Source organism: Salarias fasciatus, chromosome 23 (genome assembly GCF_902148845.1).
Source record: "Salarias fasciatus chromosome 23, fSalaFa1.1, whole genome shotgun sequence".
In the NCBI taxonomy this organism is placed as follows: Eukaryota; Metazoa; Chordata; class Actinopteri; order Blenniiformes; family Blenniidae; genus Salarias; species Salarias fasciatus.
In genome coordinates this window covers 8,267,956-8,286,435 of record NC_043766.1, presented here as the reverse complement: position 1 = coordinate 8,286,435, position 18,480 = coordinate 8,267,956, and the positions used below count along the sequence as shown (strand labels likewise).

Here is an 18,480-nt window from a genome sequence, read left to right as displayed (position 1 = left end):
CCGCTTTCACCAAGCTCACATCTTGCCATTTTTCTAGGTCATATTTTACTTTATGGTCACAGCAATATGTGAAAAACTGCATCATAACCCTGGAAACTCATTGACTCCTTGCTTTTAATGTTGGTAAAGCAAAAACAGTTTCCTGCTGTTGCTCAACCACTGTTGCATCAAGCGAGGCCACAAGAGGCCTTATATGTGGTTCATACTGACAGATATCTAATCTAAAAGAAGCCGGTTGATCACCAAGCTAAAGGTCAAACAAAAATGGATTTTACCTCATGACACTACAACACTAACCCTCCATTTCATTTACATTTATCTAACAATATATAGAATCGCTTTATTTATTCATTTATCTATACGCTGTTACTTTTTGCAGGGTGCTTGAGATAAAACTGTAAACCTACATAAACATGCTTTAGAAATCTAAGAGATGTGCATAGGAGCAAAACTTGAGAATTTTATAACTCTCCCTTGACATACATTTCTACCCACCTTGTTTTCTACTCCACTTTCTCGTTTGTATTTTACTGTCCTCTGATCTCTTCCTTTCCTCATTGTCTCCGATCTCGACTCCATAACTTCTTATCTGTCTCCTCCCTATTCCACTGACCCACTCCCCTGCAGGTCTTTCTTTTTGGCTCACCCAGACTGAAGAGGACCAGAAACTTCAGGCAGACAAACTCCCGTTGATCCAGCTGTAGGGAGCGTAGTTTGGCTACCAGATCTTGAGCGTGGCTCAACAAATTGTTGAGGGTTGCTCCCGCCTGTGAAGCAATCACGGCAAAGTCCACCTTTAAAACAAACAAACAACAAAATGTTAGTTCTTCAAATAAGTTGCTACGGTTCATATAGATCCTGCAGTGTGTGTGTGTGTGTGTGTGTGTGTGTGTGTGTATGTGTGTGTGTGTGTGCGTGCACGCGCACGTGCATGCATGCATGTGTTTGAATGTTAGTTACAACGTGGCCTTCTAGTAATGAGAATTACATTTTTTGTCAGATAGATAGATAGATAGATAGATAGATAGATAGATAGATGGTCGATATTTCTTCCTTAAGTCGAATTCATCCATCCCAATATGCATAAACACTTACACACTCCTTTTTCAGGTGTACTTCAGATCTGCAGCCACAGCACATTTGTCTGGGAGGCAAGCCCTTAGCTGCCACTCACAGTAAGCAGGACCATATTAAATTTTTATATTTATTGACAATTCATTACCATAATTGACTGTGCATGGGTTTCCAGGGGAAGGTAGATGTTGGCGTGCGCAGTTCCTAAAGCCCAGGGAAGAAGACAGTCCCTACGAGCTCCCATTTGCAATTAAAAACAGCCCTGGGTTTGGAATTTATTTATTGTGTAAATGGGATGATTGAACGCATTTTTTTTTTTTTTTAATCTTTTTCATCTGTCCGGAAAAGAGAAAGGTCAAAGTGAAGCAAATGTTGATAATGTACCGTGTTTTTATCCTCTTTCTGTTTCGCTGCTGTTCTGTCCTTGTGCTTTTACTAGGCTACTCTCCCTCACTTTGCTCCGACTGCTTTGTCCCTCGCTCTCTTTCCTTCCTACCACCTGTGAAATGTTAAGAATTATGACTCTGGGAAAAGCAGACACTGCCCCCCTTCCAAGGTGTCAATCAATTTACATAAAATCAACTGTGCATGAAATAAGTTCATTGAAGGATTGGACTGTTGATGGTGATGCCTTGGGTTATTGCCTCCTAGCCTTAAGTAAAAAGAGAGGAAAAAAATGCTATAATGTCACTATAGCAGACTTAGCACTAACTGTGACGCCGGTGACCTGCGCATCAATCAATCAATCAATATTACTTTATTAACTCCCCTGCAGAGACATAGAGAGTAAATATATGAATAAACCTTCAAATCTTATCCCATTATGGATACGATGAACGCGCTTAGCTGCACATTAAAGATGAATATGGTCGGTGAGATTACTTTAATGCTTAAAGGGGCTCTGATGTGGGTGGTAGATGGAGATGGAAAATGTGCTTCATTTCAAAGCACAAAGATATGCGACGAGTTTAAGACCATCTGTTTTGTTTCTTCTCCCCACATCATTTGAATTTCATGTACACCAGGAGCATTGTGCTATCCAAATATCAAGATTCATACTGAAACTGACTGTCAGGCTGTGAGGCCTTGCTAAATCATTCAACAGATCAGTCCTATCTTTGTCATTTCGTGTTTGCACACATTTGTGCGAGATACACCATGTTTGATCCGATGACAGGGCGACGAATGAGCACTCATGGTCATTTTTCATTGCTGCTGGTGACATGACGACACGGAAAAGTGGCGAAAAGCAAAAAAAAAAAAAAAAAAGTATAAAAAAAAATGGATTCAACAAAATAGGACAAGTAAATCAGGAAATAAGCTGAACTTCATAATTTGATTTATTTGTAAATATTCTTATTAGACCACAGAAGATTCAAATTAAACAGGTTACTAGTGTTTACACAACTTCTTCAAGTATACTTTTTTTTACGTTGTAATCACAATATTATTATGGTCATTAAAAAGAATGAAATATTACATACAAATAAACAGATCATAACAGTGAATATAAGGTCTGAAAAACATTCTTTTTCTTGTGATAATATTAAACAAACACAGTGTTTTTGGAGAAATAGTCAAATGTGCTTTGCTACACAGTATAAATTTTAACCTTTTTTTTTATACTTTAATCTACAGTTGCAAAAATTTGCAAGGACATGTACTGTGAATAATCATACTGGAAAATACACCAAAGGTAAACTGTTTTCTTTTTGCAACAAGGAAATCAGTCTTTACCGACTGAAGTCCTCTCACTGAGCTGCTCCAAATGCATCATAAAATGTACATACTGACAAACTTCTACACAACACACTGCAATGTATAACGGTAAGCTCTTCTTTCTACTGAGGCCCTACTATCAAAATACGAGGAATAACTTATGAAAAGACGCTTCTTCAGAAATGCTGACTGCATGGTGTACAGTTCAGGCATTTGGCCTTTGTCAGATGAATTACAGTAAACTCGAACTGAGTTCAGGCACAAAATACTAACCAGCTTCAACAGACCAATGTGTCCGACGTTCAGCTCAGTCATTAGTGTGTGTGTGTGTGTGTGTGTGTGTGTGCGCGCGCACACACCATTTGCTTTGGGTGATGCCGCTACTGTGGTCTAAATATCTCTGGTATTATCGCTGTGCTGTCACCCCTGGCCAGGCAGAGAATAATGGGAGATAATGAACTGTTTCAGAGCCTCACACACCCACATTTATTCACATACAAAGACACACACACACATTCACACGCGCGCGCGCGCGCACACTCAGCCCTCAACACCAGCTGTTCATTAACCAAAGTATGCAAACGAAACCGCCGTCCTGCGCCTCCCCTGACTATGACCCCCCCTCCTCAATCTACCGCTGCCCCTCCTGATAGCTTGGGCCTCTTCAAGCTGCCTGGTTGGTTTCTCCTCATCCTCCTCTAGACAACAATCATCTTTAACTCCTTTTTACACGCTGTCTAACTTATCTTTTCTCTGGCTTGTTCCATGTCTCGCTGTCCTGGTCTCTTCTCTTCTCAACACTCCTGCATTTGAACCTTTCTTTTTCTTTACCGTTTTCATCAATATTTATCACTCATCCATCTTTGTGTTCTATCACTTGGCAGCCATTAATCTCTGCTTTCGTTTCGCTCTTTACTAAAAGTTGCTTGTTCACTCAGAGTACGTTTCCTTCCTTTATTTTTCCTTTTTTGTTTTCACATGTTCACTTTGACAACGCCTCCTCTGTCCTGCATTCAGTTCATCTTAATCAGTGTTTTTCAGCGTGGGGCAGGTCAGACAGCTACAGGGAGGGTGCGAGCAGCAAGAAAAGTCTGGGATTGCTGCAACTGAATTTTGCCAGCAAGATTCTTTCTTTACGAATGTGGAGAGTAAAACTAAAAATCATTTCATTATAGCATAAACATTTTCAGAACTGAATTTACTGCAAGTTTTAAATAGATATTCAGATTTATAAAAATAATTTTCCTGCAAGTATTTGTAAAGCATTACAACAATTTTGAGTTAAAATCATTTACTCCCATTGGAAGAGTTTCCATCATCTTTGAGTGCCAACATCCATGACCAACAATATCTTAAAAGCTGAAAAACATAAATTCTGCCATTCAACCAAAAATTATGAGTTGGCATGAGACAAAGCATGAGCAGAGTAAGAGCAGACATTCTTGTGTGCAATAACTCCAATATCATAGCAATATTTATCACGGTTTGTACTCGCCACAGGAGCCAATACTCTTTTGCTAACTAGAGGTAGTAGCTCACACCCATTTTTAAAATCTACCTTGACCTTGTCTTCATTCAAAATGATGAAGAATTAAAGGGGCCCCACACAGTGCATACGCACTTGCCTTGCTCCAATATTAATGCCAGCATCTATTGTTGTAAAACATTTTGTTGAAAAGTGATGTTTTGGAGAGCAAGGCAATCAAAAATTTATGAATTCTCATCTGACTGACAGCCATGTGACTGGTCAAAGATATGTATTTATGATGAGCAGTTGCACACCTTTGTGAACTCTCCTGCTATTTTCAAAATATTTCTGTTTGTGTGCATGACATTATGAGACTGTGTGAAGGAGTTTTCTCTGCTTGCTTTGAGTTTCTGTGTTTACTGTTTGACAGCATGCTTTATGAGCGCATGCATGAAACCAAAGCCGGTATCAGACGCCGATATGCGGAGGACCACTGTTGGGGCCTAAGGCATTAACTTCCACCAACTTCCTCAAAGGCCCCAGTAAAACAAAATAAGATATTTATCCGCTTTCCTTGTCAGTCAACCCACTTACAATGCATACCTGAGTGCTCTATTTGCTCACTTTCAAAATCTCACTTAATAAAAAATAGAGTGAATTGATTATTCTGGTACCATTACTTTGTATCTATTAGCAGAATATGTTTTAAGGAAGTCGTCACTTGTGTAAGGCTTTGAGACATGTTTAGAGCGAGTGATGTATAGTTTTGCTAACGTACCTGTTGACCAGTGACCAATAGGATAGATCCCTCCTTGGCATGCACCACCTGCCGGTATACGTGATCAAGGATGAGGAGTTCACTCCAGCAGTTCTGCAACAGCTTCATCTGGTCATCCACCTTGTTGGAAAAAAAAAAAAAAAAAAGAAAAGAAAAGAAAAGAAGAGCACATCAGTTCAGCTGTTTGCCTTTCCTCCTCACTACAGCTGTAACAACAGCCTGGGATAGTGTGACTGAGTTTAATATCCACTTTAACATAACTGTCATCACTGGAGATTGTATGTCTGTCACTGTTCCCGTTATTGTTCGTCATGGCCTTTTGTCTTTGTGGAAGTTCATGCAGATGGATTTCTAACTGACAACATAATGAGTTGTGTGTGCTTGTGCTGTGGGACTGCAAACCAAAATTACATACAAACTGTTCAGATCTCTAAAGTGATGTGTAGAGAATGTTTGTTGTCCTAAATGTGACCCCTTTATGTTACCTCAAAGTATCAAAACAGATATAAGCATTCAGCAAAGTGACATGTTTAGATTTTTTAAATGATAATTTCTGTAAAGCTATAGCAAACATCTGATGTAACAATTGACAACTGTTTTAAAATGCACCTCGAAAAGATAGCTAGATAGATAAATCCATAGATAGATAGATAAAAAAGAACAAAGTCACATACGCACGCACATACGAATGCATACACACTGCAGTTTTCTTTTTCAGGTTTCTGATTGAATTACAGCACCTACTCAGTAATGATCCAAAAATTGCTTTATGTTTAGTGGGGGGAACATAATGTTTTCCTAAAGATATAAAAGAGCTTAAGCTACAAAAAAACAAGTAAATCCAGCCAAAAGAAAAGTGCAATACTGAGGCACTGTGCAACTCTAAGTGACTGGTGAATATCACAGGCAGCTGCTTGCAGAGTAAGCTCGCTCACAGGTCAATCACTATTGATCAGTTGCGCACAAGGAGCACTGTTTTTTTTTTTTACACTTCCCACAAAGCTCAAAAGTCCCCTGTATGCAAGCTAAAGCTTTCTCATGTGAACTTTTCAACGCTCAGTTAAGCACTTTGCTACGTGCCTGATTTAACAATATTGCTGGGTTTATCTGTTTGTCCATTGCCAGCAGTTGCTGAGTGATTCCACACATGATAATGATTAAGTGGTCAGTTTTTTTTTTCTCCAGCCGAATGCCAGCCGCTGGCTCCCAGGGACCTGCCAGGTGAACTTGGGAAGTTAACATGGGTGAAACACTGAGTTTGTGAGCCAAAACAACCCTCTCCATTGTAACGGCTAGTCGCTTCCCATGCCTCATTCTGTTAATCATTACACCGCAGAGCGGACTCAGACTAAAAACACACATTGAGAAGGAAGGAATGAGGAAAATGTATGACAGACACCCCCTCTTTCCTATCAATAAACATTGTACTCTTTGTGGTATCGTTGGGAGTAATGTGTCTTTCTGGGCATGCTGACGTCTTATGGCGATGTGAATAACTTTGGCGCTTTGAGTCTGTGAGAACTGCCTGTGGTGGTCGCCGCCAATGTCAACCACAACTTTCAGGGTAAGAATTTGGATCGATAGTGTGACTGCGCTTCACAGCACAGGCAGGTGCAGCATGAAGACACCTGAAAGGAATGTCTTTTTGTGGTGTCTGAAAAATGTACCCGGATCTATTTGTTAATATCAAGTGACCTCAGGGCCTCTTCTGATGTCAACAACCGTGGCTCTGCCAACAAATGCCAAACACTTTTATTACCTTCTGTGACAATGCGCTGCTGGATACAGAATGTCTAAAGTCGATTTTTTTGTTGCTCAGTATAGTTTTGTAGGTTTAGCACTGGTGTGAAGCACAGCAAGTATTTACCTTAAAGGCAGACATAGCAGTAGACAACACACGGTGTGTGAACTTTTGCTGAGATAAAGAATAACAATCTCTTGTCATTTGGAGACAACCACATATCACTGGTTCTGATATGTGTATCTTTTGCATCTTTCAGGACAGACCTCACATCATTAGAATATCCACTTAGACAACTACAGACAAATACAGATTAAGTTGTTGGTTGTTGTTGTTGAACTATATTAAAACTTGGTATTGAAAACATTATCCTTAAAGAGAAAACAAAATATGAGCACAAACAATATCATTACATCAAAGTAGGAACAATTTCATGTCTAATGCATTACGTGAGCTGTGTTTCTTCTTGATTTTCTCAGTGAGAGTGGGCGTGTGTGTGAGTGTGTGTGTGTCTGTCATTTCAGTACAAGGAAAAGCTGTACTGCTTACATACTAGCAACATCATCAAAATCCATTTAATTTGACCTTGGATGTGATCATGTAAGACCACACACAAGTGTGTGTGTAACATTCGATGTAACAACTACAGAAACAAGTCCTCCATTCAAAATGTTTAAATTCAGGAAAGTATTTCAGAGTCAAGGTGACGGCACATCATTAAGTATGTTTTTGAAGATAAAAAAAAAATAAAACAAATAATTAGAGACAACATCAAACATTCATGACTTCCAAACTCCTGCATCGAAAGACTCGTTCCCCCCAAAAATGACAGAAAGAGATATGATGAAATTTTGTGACAACAAATCAAAAAAGCGACCGACCTTGAAGTGTCTCAAATCTCCCATTCTTCTATTATCAGTTCAGAAAAATGTAAAAATATAACAAAGCTGATATGACCTTTTCTAACATGTTTGACAGTGTTATGGACACTTTGTATCTCTCTCCTCCTCCTCCTCCGTCTATATGTCTACTTTCTGTGGTTGTGGTGTCTCAGGCCAAGACGAAAGCAAAATTCAAATGCCTTCATTAAAACCATCACAGAGCCAGGAAGGCAGCCGAAGAAAGGAGATTTCTATACTGCGCTGTAAACCTCGTCTCTCCGTCTCTCCATCTAAAGGCGCTGGAAGCACGTGTGGGAACGACTGGGTACATGTAAGGCCTGGCCTCTTCAAAGGACCCCGCTGCCTGTCACTGGTGCTGGCAAGTGTCGGGGTCCTCATCAAAGAGCTGTCCTCACTCTGCCTGCCTGGAAGCTCTTCTCCAACAAGGGGGCCTGGGTCATCAAAGCGGGGAAACTCGGAGAGAACGATGACGGCTGAGAGCAGCCCAGACTTGACAGGGGACACCCGCCTAGAAGAGCAGGACCAGTGACTGACAGTCAGGCATGAGGGCGGACCAGGGGTTGTTGTTCAGTTCGCTGACCTTTTAAGTACCAGCGACACGAGCTGTTTCCCTGACAAGCTCTTCCTTTGCTCTGTCAGAAGAGCAAGAGTCACGGCGCCTGATCTTACAAGACCTGCTGCCTGCTCGCTAAGATAATATGAACCTTCTGACATGGCCACGACAAATTCTTTGTATTGTGTTTTCTTCAGGGCATAAGGGTTGAATATTATCTCTGAAAGAGAACACAGTTAGTAAAGCATTGGATGATTGCCAGTGGCTGATTACAGCCATTGTAAATTTATTCGTGACATGATATGACCCTTCAAAGTTCACATATGCACTTTTACTGAACACTAGAAGAGCAACAACAACACAAGTTTATCAAATTCTTCAACTCTGCTTTTGCCACAGGGTCACAGAAAAGCACTTTTCTATGGGCTACTGACTAATTCCAGTAATGCTGGCACTTCAGCATATAAACTTGTGTTTTCTTTTTAACTGACACAGTGAAAGTTTTTCCTACCTCCTAGTATTGTTAAGGCATAAACAATACCACTGTTATGAATTGAATATCATTTTTATGGAGTTTTGATGGCTGTAGCACCACTCATTCATTGACCTGAAAATGTGGGATTATAGAGGCTTGTTTACGTGATTATTTTATTTGTTTTGAAAACATTGAATTCACGCGTCTTCGAAAATTCCTGAAATAAGTGTCAAGATGGTATTTTTAACTAGTTGAGATGCTGCCATGAGTCTCATAATAATAGCATAGCTTATCTGTGCAAATAATGATTTTGTTATTGATTAATGACATTCAGTATCCAACTAACAGCCCATGTAACCTGTCAATTATTTGTTGGATATCGGATCACATTTAGAAAAATGAATCAACAATATGACAGCAGGTGGCACACACTAAAGAGATTATTGCTAAATATGGCCCAAAGCACATTTTTTTTTTAGTCATTTCATACTGTTGAGATCACCATGAAACATTCACCCAATCAGATTGAGTTTGATGAACCAAAGCAGCAAAATGAATCTTAATCTTTGAAGGCCTAAGTTTTATCTGTTTAATTCTGTCAAAATCACATACTTAAAACTATTCTTGTAAAAGATTTGCCCGCCCTGCATAAAAGAGCGCAATATTGATTTGTGGTTAACAATTACAATTTTACATTTGGAGCAAAACACTTTTAAGATTAAGGCAATACTTTACAGCAATATAAATGACATAACGTTATACTTTTGCCTCCAGTGTACATTTTGGAACAATCCCAAGTCTCTAGCTGTCCTTCGATGGAGCAAAACTCATTACAAGAGTTTAGCTTTTAAGGTTCAGGATTCTGCCGAAAACATGCTCCCAAGAAATTGCTTCAAACAAGGCCTCAATGTTCACGTTTAAAGCTTATTCAAGGTGTGATCTTTTTAATATTTTAATATCATCACCAGTTTCTCTTCTTCTTCTTCTTCTTTTTTTTTTTAAGCAAGCGAGAGAGAGAGAGAGAGAGAGAGAGAGAGAGAGAGAGAAATTCCAAGCAGGAACTTCTACTTGCAGCAGCCAGCAATGAAAAATACATATCCTCCAAGAAACCAATTTAACACCTTTATGATCGTTCAGGCGAGTGGGATCAATGCTCGGATCAATCGCTTAGCCCAATAGCTTTTGTTCAAAACCACTGGCTGAGATTAATGGGATTTTCCAGAGAGAGAGAGAGAGAGAGAGAGAGAGAGAGAGAGAGAGAGAGAGAGAAAGGGAAAGAGATAGAAAAAGGAGGAGACCCTGGCAGAGACGGGGGGAATGGACCTGCCATAGAGGGAATGGGAGAATGAGAAAAGACTTGAGGGAAATTGAGAAAATAAAACATAGTGATTAAGAGCAGATATTCCCTTTATTTCTGAGCAAATGTAAATTAATTGGAAATGGAGCATTCAGACTCTTGCTGACAAAAGTAATGTTTATTCATAGCCCCCTGCTAAGAGTAGAGCAATTATCATAGCGTGTTGAGTCAAAACAGGCCAATGTATTAGCAACCCCCCACCCCTACCCCCACCCCACCCCCCACCTTTTTTTTTTTTCAGTGGCTGGGTTTTGGTCTAGTGCCACAAGCATTGTTAAGCTTTGTACGGTACGGTGGGCTTTAACGAGAGTACACAGCTGGATCTGATTTTAATAAGTAGTTCCATTTTTGATGTAGCCTAATGAACAGATTAATGGAATCTCCTTCTGTGAAGCCTTAATGAATGGAGAGAATCAGGTTTTTTTTTTTTTTTTTTTTACACACGGGGAGACGAAACACACACACGCACACGCACACACGGATCGCAAGTTTATCTCCCTCAAACGACTTGTACATAAACAATAGCTGTGCTTCCATCTTTCCCCCCTCGCTCGCTGCTGGACAAGAATCAATGCTGTCTCAGAGTACTACAGGTGAGATTTGAAGTTGACATCAATGCTTGTGCGTCTCTAGCAGCCCTTCTTTGGTGCAGTCCTGTCTTGGCATCTGTTCGCCTTGAGCCAAACAGGGCCTGTATTCACCTGGGATCGGGTATTAATTTACCTAGCACAGCGCCTGTTGTTCTCCGAGAGTTGTGAACACTTAATTATGTTGTGCTCAACAATGTACTGTAGCTCAGTTCCAGTTTAGTTCGTTAATTTAATTGAGGAGTCTCAGTGTGGGGCACCATCACAAACAGTCATATTCTGGTGAATTTTAGTAATAGGACTAATTTTGCAGCACAGTATCTCAAATCACACAGTATGTCGTGCTTGATTAGGAGAAAGCACAATGATGGCAATATGAGATATCCAATTACTATCTAATTTTCCCATTATTGAACATCACAGTGCTTGTAGAAAGATCAAATGACAAAGACTGCAAATAATCCTTAAAAAAAAAAAACAAAACAAAAACCAATCAGGTCACACTTTCACATCATCAAGTGAGATTATGTTTTGGATGAATGAAACAGCAAATGCCGACTGAATCCCGCTACAAATCATCTGTGGCAAGCAAAACTTGCACGGGCCACAAATAGAGCAGCATCTACAATCAAAAACAACAGACTGAGTGTTGAAATCCCCACAATGTTTGAGCTATTTGACCTGGTAGGAGGGGAGAAAGGCACGTGTCTGAACTATGTTCAGCTTCTCACTCCTGTCTGCGGTGGCCGATGACAGTGATGAGGGTTTTTTTTTTTTTTAATTTATCTATTTTTTCCACGCTCCTCACTTCAACAAAACCAGCTTTGACACAGGGTGCATCTGGGCCTCAATTGCGTGGCTGGCAGAGTGATAAGAATGCTGGGAAAATGAGCAGGTGGTGCTACTGGTCAAGCGGGAGGTAGCTGCTGGCTGGAGTGAGGAATGATAATACTAGCGATAATGTGCTGAGCCACCAGCTTCAGTAAATTTTTTAGATTGCAGGAAAGGTTGAAGACTAAAGCAACCAAAAGTCATTGCTGGCTGCTCATACCCATGTTGGTTTTCTGCCATTTGGCTCAACATGTTATCCAACTTCCAGGATGAATGTTTTCCAGGGCACTCACTCTGTGAATGCCCACCAGCAGCAAGTAATTAGGAAAATGGAAAATAAATAAATAAATTGAGTGATTTCCGACAGACGAGAGGAATCGAATAATGACATTTGTCATTCACACTTGAAACCCATCTTTTTTTTATTATTATTTGATTCATCCCACCTGGTCTGACTTCATCAGGACTGGAAGTGGTAATTTAAATATCCAAACATTACCGTAAGTTCCCGATTTGTGAGTATTTTGCATAGAATACAAGCAGAATTTATACGATATAATGTAATTCTCTACTTACTATAAATGCCTATTATAAGTGAATATTGCGCACAGCTACAGGCTGAGCAAACATGCAAACCTGCATTGCTGAGCACTGTACAGCCTTGTGTGTTATCAAAAAAACAAAACAAAACAAAACAAATTATAATATGTTTTCGTTGATGAGGTAAAGTACCCTCAGCATTGACATGTATACTTAATTAATGCATTTAATTGAAACCAAGCAGTAACAGAGTCCATCCTATTTTTCTATTCGCTCTTCCATCCTGTCCAGATTTGAGGTATCTGACTTGACTTTAGTGCACTAGCCTTTTCCAGTTAGTTTATTTTCAGTGAAAAACTCCTTTTTTTTAAATTCCCTTTTGTGTAGATTTGGGGCAGGCTGTGACAGTATGTCACACTGTGTGCATGTCATTGCGTGAATGCTTATCAACATGTCATGTCACTGGCACCTGTTTGCTGGTTGCGTGTACCTCTAATCCAACATATCAGGTAGTGGAGAATGCCTGTGGGTTTATCTCCAACTGAGCACACACAGAAATCCTACACTGTTATTATGTCTCTTAACAGCCATGGAGATGCCACGGGCCATCTGTGAGCTCGGAAAATATCACGAAAGACACAGCAGGCCGTGTGTCTCTCTACTCAACTTCAGGAAAAAAGCTTTTTGTGCAAAAAGGCTGTTTTATTATATCAGTTTCTGTGGCTCACTTTAGAATTTAATGTACTGTCGATTCATCTAGCAATATGCCAACCATAGCATGTCCGGTTTTTTACCAGTACCTACTCTCTGCATGTCCTTTGATGCAAAGGTTACCAAAGAGATACTGGAAATGTATTACTCTTTCCTCTTAGGAACACATTTTACTCCACAGTTAGTTGCTTTTAGCAGACAAATTGAGGCAGAAATTGTTTGTTGTTATAACAGACAGGTTCAGGGAGTGCTGTAGGTTCACTGGGGTTGTGAGCATAAACTCAAAACAGAGACAGCACAGACCTGACATATAGGATACAAGAAGTGTTTTCAGTTAAGGAGTGAAGCAGTAAACAAATCGACAACATGTAACTTAGAACCACTGAGAGAACCTGATCTATAGGATCGTAGTATAGAGATCTTGACACCTGTTCATATGACTTCTGATTTATCTAGCTGCAGCAATTTAGTATTCACTGAATTAGAAATAACACAAGATTCACTCAGCTTGAAGACATCAGTTTACATAAAAGTAATTTATATCATCGGGTATGTCCATTGTCTGATGGCTTCAGGTTGGTAAAAACTTTGACATTGAATAAAACAATAAGTTATTTTTGCTGTTGAGATATTTCAGGGTGGGAATGTCTTTAGCCATTATACGTATGTGCAGTTTCTTGCATAGTAGATAATATGACAGTCATCTTTCAATAGATGAGCACTTGTGGAAACAGTCACTTTAATTTTATTTTATTTTTTTTAATTTAATTTAATTTTAGCTTGTGCCACAACAGTTGAACCTGTAAGGAGCCCTTGATGCGATGCAGTGTTGCAACCGCGTCACTGACAAGACATTCAAATACAGTTGAAGATATTGTAATTTTTCCAGCGATTATAAAAGTATTATACTGCACAGCATTAAATTATATTCCTACTGTACTGTAACAGGAATTTGTCCATGGCTCATTCCCATTGCAAAAGCAAAAGTAAAACAGTCCTCAAAGAATCGTCAATGGGTGATGTATCACTGTATTTGTGTTCACTGCTTGCTGGATTGACAGCAAAAATGGCTTTGGAAAAATGAATGAATGCCATACTCTGTGTGTGTGTGCGTGCGTGTGCGTGTGCGTGTGCGTGTGTGTGTGTGTGTGTGTGTGTGTGTGTATGTGTGTTTGTGTGTGTGTATCTGAAATTATTTGTTCAGTATTTCTTTGTATGTGGTGTGTGTGTGTGTGTGTGTGTGTGTGTGTGTGTGTGTGTGTGTGTGTGTGTGTGTGTGTGTGTGTGTGAGTGCGTGCGGCACCAGCATCTAATCGATAATACTGAGGCACCGAGATTGATCGGTTCCCACGATGACCACATTAACAGACACTGGAGGCTGACCTTTGACCCTGAGAACACTACGCATTCGATTGACTGTGGCCTCTCTCCCTCTCCTCGTCTTCACATCCTGCAATTCTTCTTTTCGCTCCAGACTCGCGGCCGAGAGGAAAAACAAAAAGCGCAGCCACTAATCGGATATGCCCTCTTTCTCTTCCTCCCGCGTCTGTTTGCTCTTTCATCCCAGACAACAAGCTTTTGTCCCGAGCCTTGTTGAGCTGACCATGAAAAGACATTCGCCTGTAACGGCTGTCATACTCTGACTGTTACCCACTACGACACACAGTGACAACAGGTCACCACAGAAACAGGAAATGCAATAATTACACATATGCTGGAAACCAATGTGTCTAATAAATATGTAAATGATAAATAAATAATATAAGAAAGAACACCACAGCCAAAAAAAAGAGATACAACAGGTCGCAGAGGTATAAGATAAAAATAATGCATGGCGACATGTAAGGTTAAGTTTGTAGCTTTACCAGCATAAACTCACAACAAACATGCAGAGACATGTACACAACTGCCGAGGCACTCACACACATCTGTGAGAATGTGAAAGAAGAGTGGCACTACATTCATGAGGAAGGAAAAACAAAGTATCTCTGTGGACCCATGTGTTGCAACGTCTTGTTTTCTCAAGGTCACTGATGATGGCAACAAACCCTGATATCAGTGCAGGGATTTGAGGATAAACCAAGCATGCCCAAACTTTCCTATTCTGTTTTTACTTGATGCATAAGCATATGAAAGATAGGAAAATCAATAAGGCAAGAGAATGGACCGGCGTGAGGCTACACATGAATTTCAATGGCACCTTTTCATGCATGCAATGTTTATTGTCGGCTACTACAAGCCTGTTTTTCTGCACATGCACAAAGCAAGTTTTCCAGGCAACATTCCTTATAAGTGTACATACACAATGGATGAAGACATACAATGGTGAGATCAAACCTGAGAAATGAAAACTCTGGAATAACTCTGGAAAAAAAAAGTGGGTTATGAGAAAGAAATGTATGTACTGCTGTCTATTTTCTGAGGAACGTTAATCTATCAGTGCATGGCTTAGAGGCAATACATTTTTTTTTCATACTATTGTTTCCAGGATACCTAACAAGTAGATAGCCTACCCCCATTGCACACACACACACACACTCACGCACATACACACAAAATCTCAGGGCTTAGAGCTAAGAAGCTATCAACTAATTATCAAAAACACAGAGAGGCCCTAATCAATTATTCACATGAACATTAGACCGCTAATACACAAGCAGCCAAGGGAATGGCATCTCCCAAAAGTAACCCTTCCTCTTTGACATACGCACACACGCACACGCACACGCACACGCACACACACACACACACACACAATCATGTCAACACCTGCATACTTATATGCAGACACACATGCTCAGGATATATCGATAACTAAATACGTGCACTTCCAGACAGAATTTTTTCCTTCTTGCCACTTCTCTCTCTTACTCTCGTCTTACCTTTCCTGTTTCCATCAAATGCAGAAGGATAAAATGCATGCCTTCTAAATGAATACAGATTAGTCATAGTAAAATGTCTATGAGGTTCCTGGCTGGGAAACACTGGTCATAGAAAATCGATCTATCTATCAGCACTCACTTATTACACAGATTCCCTGAACAAACACAACTGAGCTACCAAACGATTCCTCAACATTAAGCCGCTGGATTCTCATGCTGTGCAATCACCATTTGAGGTAATGCTGCAATTTATGACTTAGTGTTTTTATACTGAGTGTGAAAGAGAGGTGGACGTGCTGCATAATACAGAGCTGAGGAAAACAGCTGGGCATGTGTGCAACTGATGGATGAAACATTTTGTGACTACAATTCAGGGTTTTATAATAATTTCATTGATTCTTTTTTCCTTTTTTTGCAATTGCACGGGTTTATGCAATTTTTAGCTGTATGAGAGTGACAGCTTAAAATAAAAATACAATCATCTGGTTGCCACTGCATTAATCCAAGACAAGAAAAAGGGTAAAACAAGGAAGACATCAAGCTAAACCCTTTTGTATTATTCAGAACTGAAGACTCCTCAACACTGTCAAAGAAACAGATATACCCACCGAGGCACACAGGCAATATACCTTAACTCAGCATTAAAGTCTGACGCTGTTTTAAAATGCAAAGAGTGATGCAGTGATGCTTTCTGTCTGAGAGGGTGGGAGACACATATTCCCATTAGCGTTTGAGTCACTGGGATCTTTCTTTTTTGTTTTTCCTTTGGGTATCTTGAAGGGGGCTTCAGTTGGTGGGTTTCAGAGCAAACAGCTGTGAATCCACAGCCAATTGTGGCACAGCTCCAGAGATCACTGGGATCACAGCTCTTGATGCATAAATTAAATATCAGAATTACCTAATTGAGCATTTCCAGAGCTCCTGTGATATGTAAACTGTCGAACTACAAGGAAGATGAGGCATCAAAAACAGCAACGCTGTACAACAGATGGGGCCCCACTTCTCCCTGAAGTGCATCTCCAGGCCTCGTCTGACAGAAACTGCCATGACTGCATCTGGATTACCAAAAAGATGTCTCTCTATAGTCTCTCTATAGCATTGTTGCTGCAGGCCGACCGGTTCTGCTGATTCTGATTGGAAGGGGAGTACAACATATTTTATGTAAAACACTGACCTAAGGGAAGGAGAGTGCACAGCTTCCCACCTGAAAACTTTGTGTTTTTTGGTTTTCTTGCTTAACATCACTGATTTATTTTAAGAGGTTTAATGGTGTTGTCAACACCTTATTCAGCAAGTTCCCTGTCAGCACACTCGATATACTGCTCATCATTGTTTCAGCTTGCTTGAAAAGCCTCTTTTTATCCCCCTCTGAGAAGGCGCAATCCTAAAAGAACGCAGGCCTGCGAAGGCTATTATTAGTGCCATGCCTTTATTTCACATATATGGAATCGTTTATCCGTGGCTCGTGCCAGGTCTGCAGTTACGGCATTTGGGAAGAAATACAGAAACAGATTGATGGATTGAAAGTTGAGCAAGGGGGAATGGTGTGCAAGTAATAAAAAAATCTTGGTGGAGTGTAACAGAAATGAGAAGAGCAAGATGAAAATCAAAACCAGCAAAGAAAGGAACGCCTAAAATCGGGACAGGGAACAGGTGTCTTTGTCCTACATTGTCAGCAAGGGCTAAAGCCATTTTCTCTGCTGTATTGCTGTTTGGCGTGCGGCCCCATTGAAATTTCTCGCCCGTCGTCACAACACAACCACAAAGTCTAGTGTTACTCCTGTGAACTACACGCATCAGTCATCAATGTGCAAATTCAATCACCCGCTTGGCCAGTTGAATATAAATACCCCTCAACTCTTTAAGTGTAAAACTAGCCAGTGAACTGTCGACTTTGCTGCACTACTATCTTATCTATTGTCTCCCGCACCCCCAACTCCCCCCAAGCCTCCCCACTCCCTGTTCAGAATAGACAGGCTGTAAATAAGCATCAGAAATAGACATTGGGCGACAACTGTTGACAGCCTGGTGACGAAAGCAGCAGACACAGGCACAACCTTTATGCAGGCTGGATTACTGGCAGATAATTGAGGCCACGCAACATAGGAACAGAAGAACCTAGGAGCATGTTATGAGTGGACTACATGCTTAATGCCATTATTTTGCTTAGCTGAAAAGCTAATTGAAAAAAATTCAGGATGTAAGTTGATAAATGCTGCTTACTATGTTATTTTCAAAGATGCACTACACTAACTTTTCAGTTTTCCAACAATCTTTTTTTTCCACTAAAGAATTAAATATTCAACAGGTTCAGAATATATTTTAATTATTTCAAGGCTTTTTTTAAAAAAAACAAAAGTAACCTAAATAATAATAAAAATAAACCAAATCTTTCCAGGATAGGGAGCTAGACTTAAAAAAAAAAAAAAAAAAAAAAAAAAAAGGGAGGAAAACTGGATACTATGAGTTATACAATGTTTTACAAAGATGAAACTCAAGCTGACATGAGACAGAAAGATAAATTAGCTGGCACATTTGCATAGTTTAGTGTGGTGGATTTAGTTTAGAGGTTGAGGGTCAGCGTAAGGCTGCAGCAGCCACACCTCGGCTCCTTTAACCCGCAGGAAATCCAATAGCATGGAGCTATTTAGAAGCAAAATGCCAGCACTTCTGTTTGTATATTTACCATGCCTTTACCAACATTTTGCCACCTTCAGTAACTCAGGGTGTGTGTGTGTGTGTGTGTGTGTGTGTGTGTGTGTGTGTGTGTGTGTGTATGTTGTTTTCCATTGTATTGTTGGGTTTCTTTTGCAACATAAAGATTCCTGCAGAAAATGCAAAGTAAACATGGTCCATTAATAT

At 40.1% G+C, this 18,480-nt stretch overlaps 1 protein-coding gene across 1 annotated transcript in view; it reads right to left on the bottom strand.

The window, feature by feature from the left end:
- Positions 1–18,480, bottom strand: part of nr5a2 (nuclear receptor subfamily 5, group A, member 2) — a 72,854-nt gene that overhangs the window by 26,923 nt on the left and 27,451 nt on the right. The window contains exons 5-6 of the mRNA XM_030083466.1: positions 5,040–5,159; positions 647–794 (exon numbers count right to left, since the gene is read on the bottom strand). Coding sequence (XP_029939326.1) covers positions 647–794; positions 5,040–5,159 — 268 coding nt within the window. The remainder of the gene's footprint in view (positions 1–646; positions 795–5,039; positions 5,160–18,480) is intronic.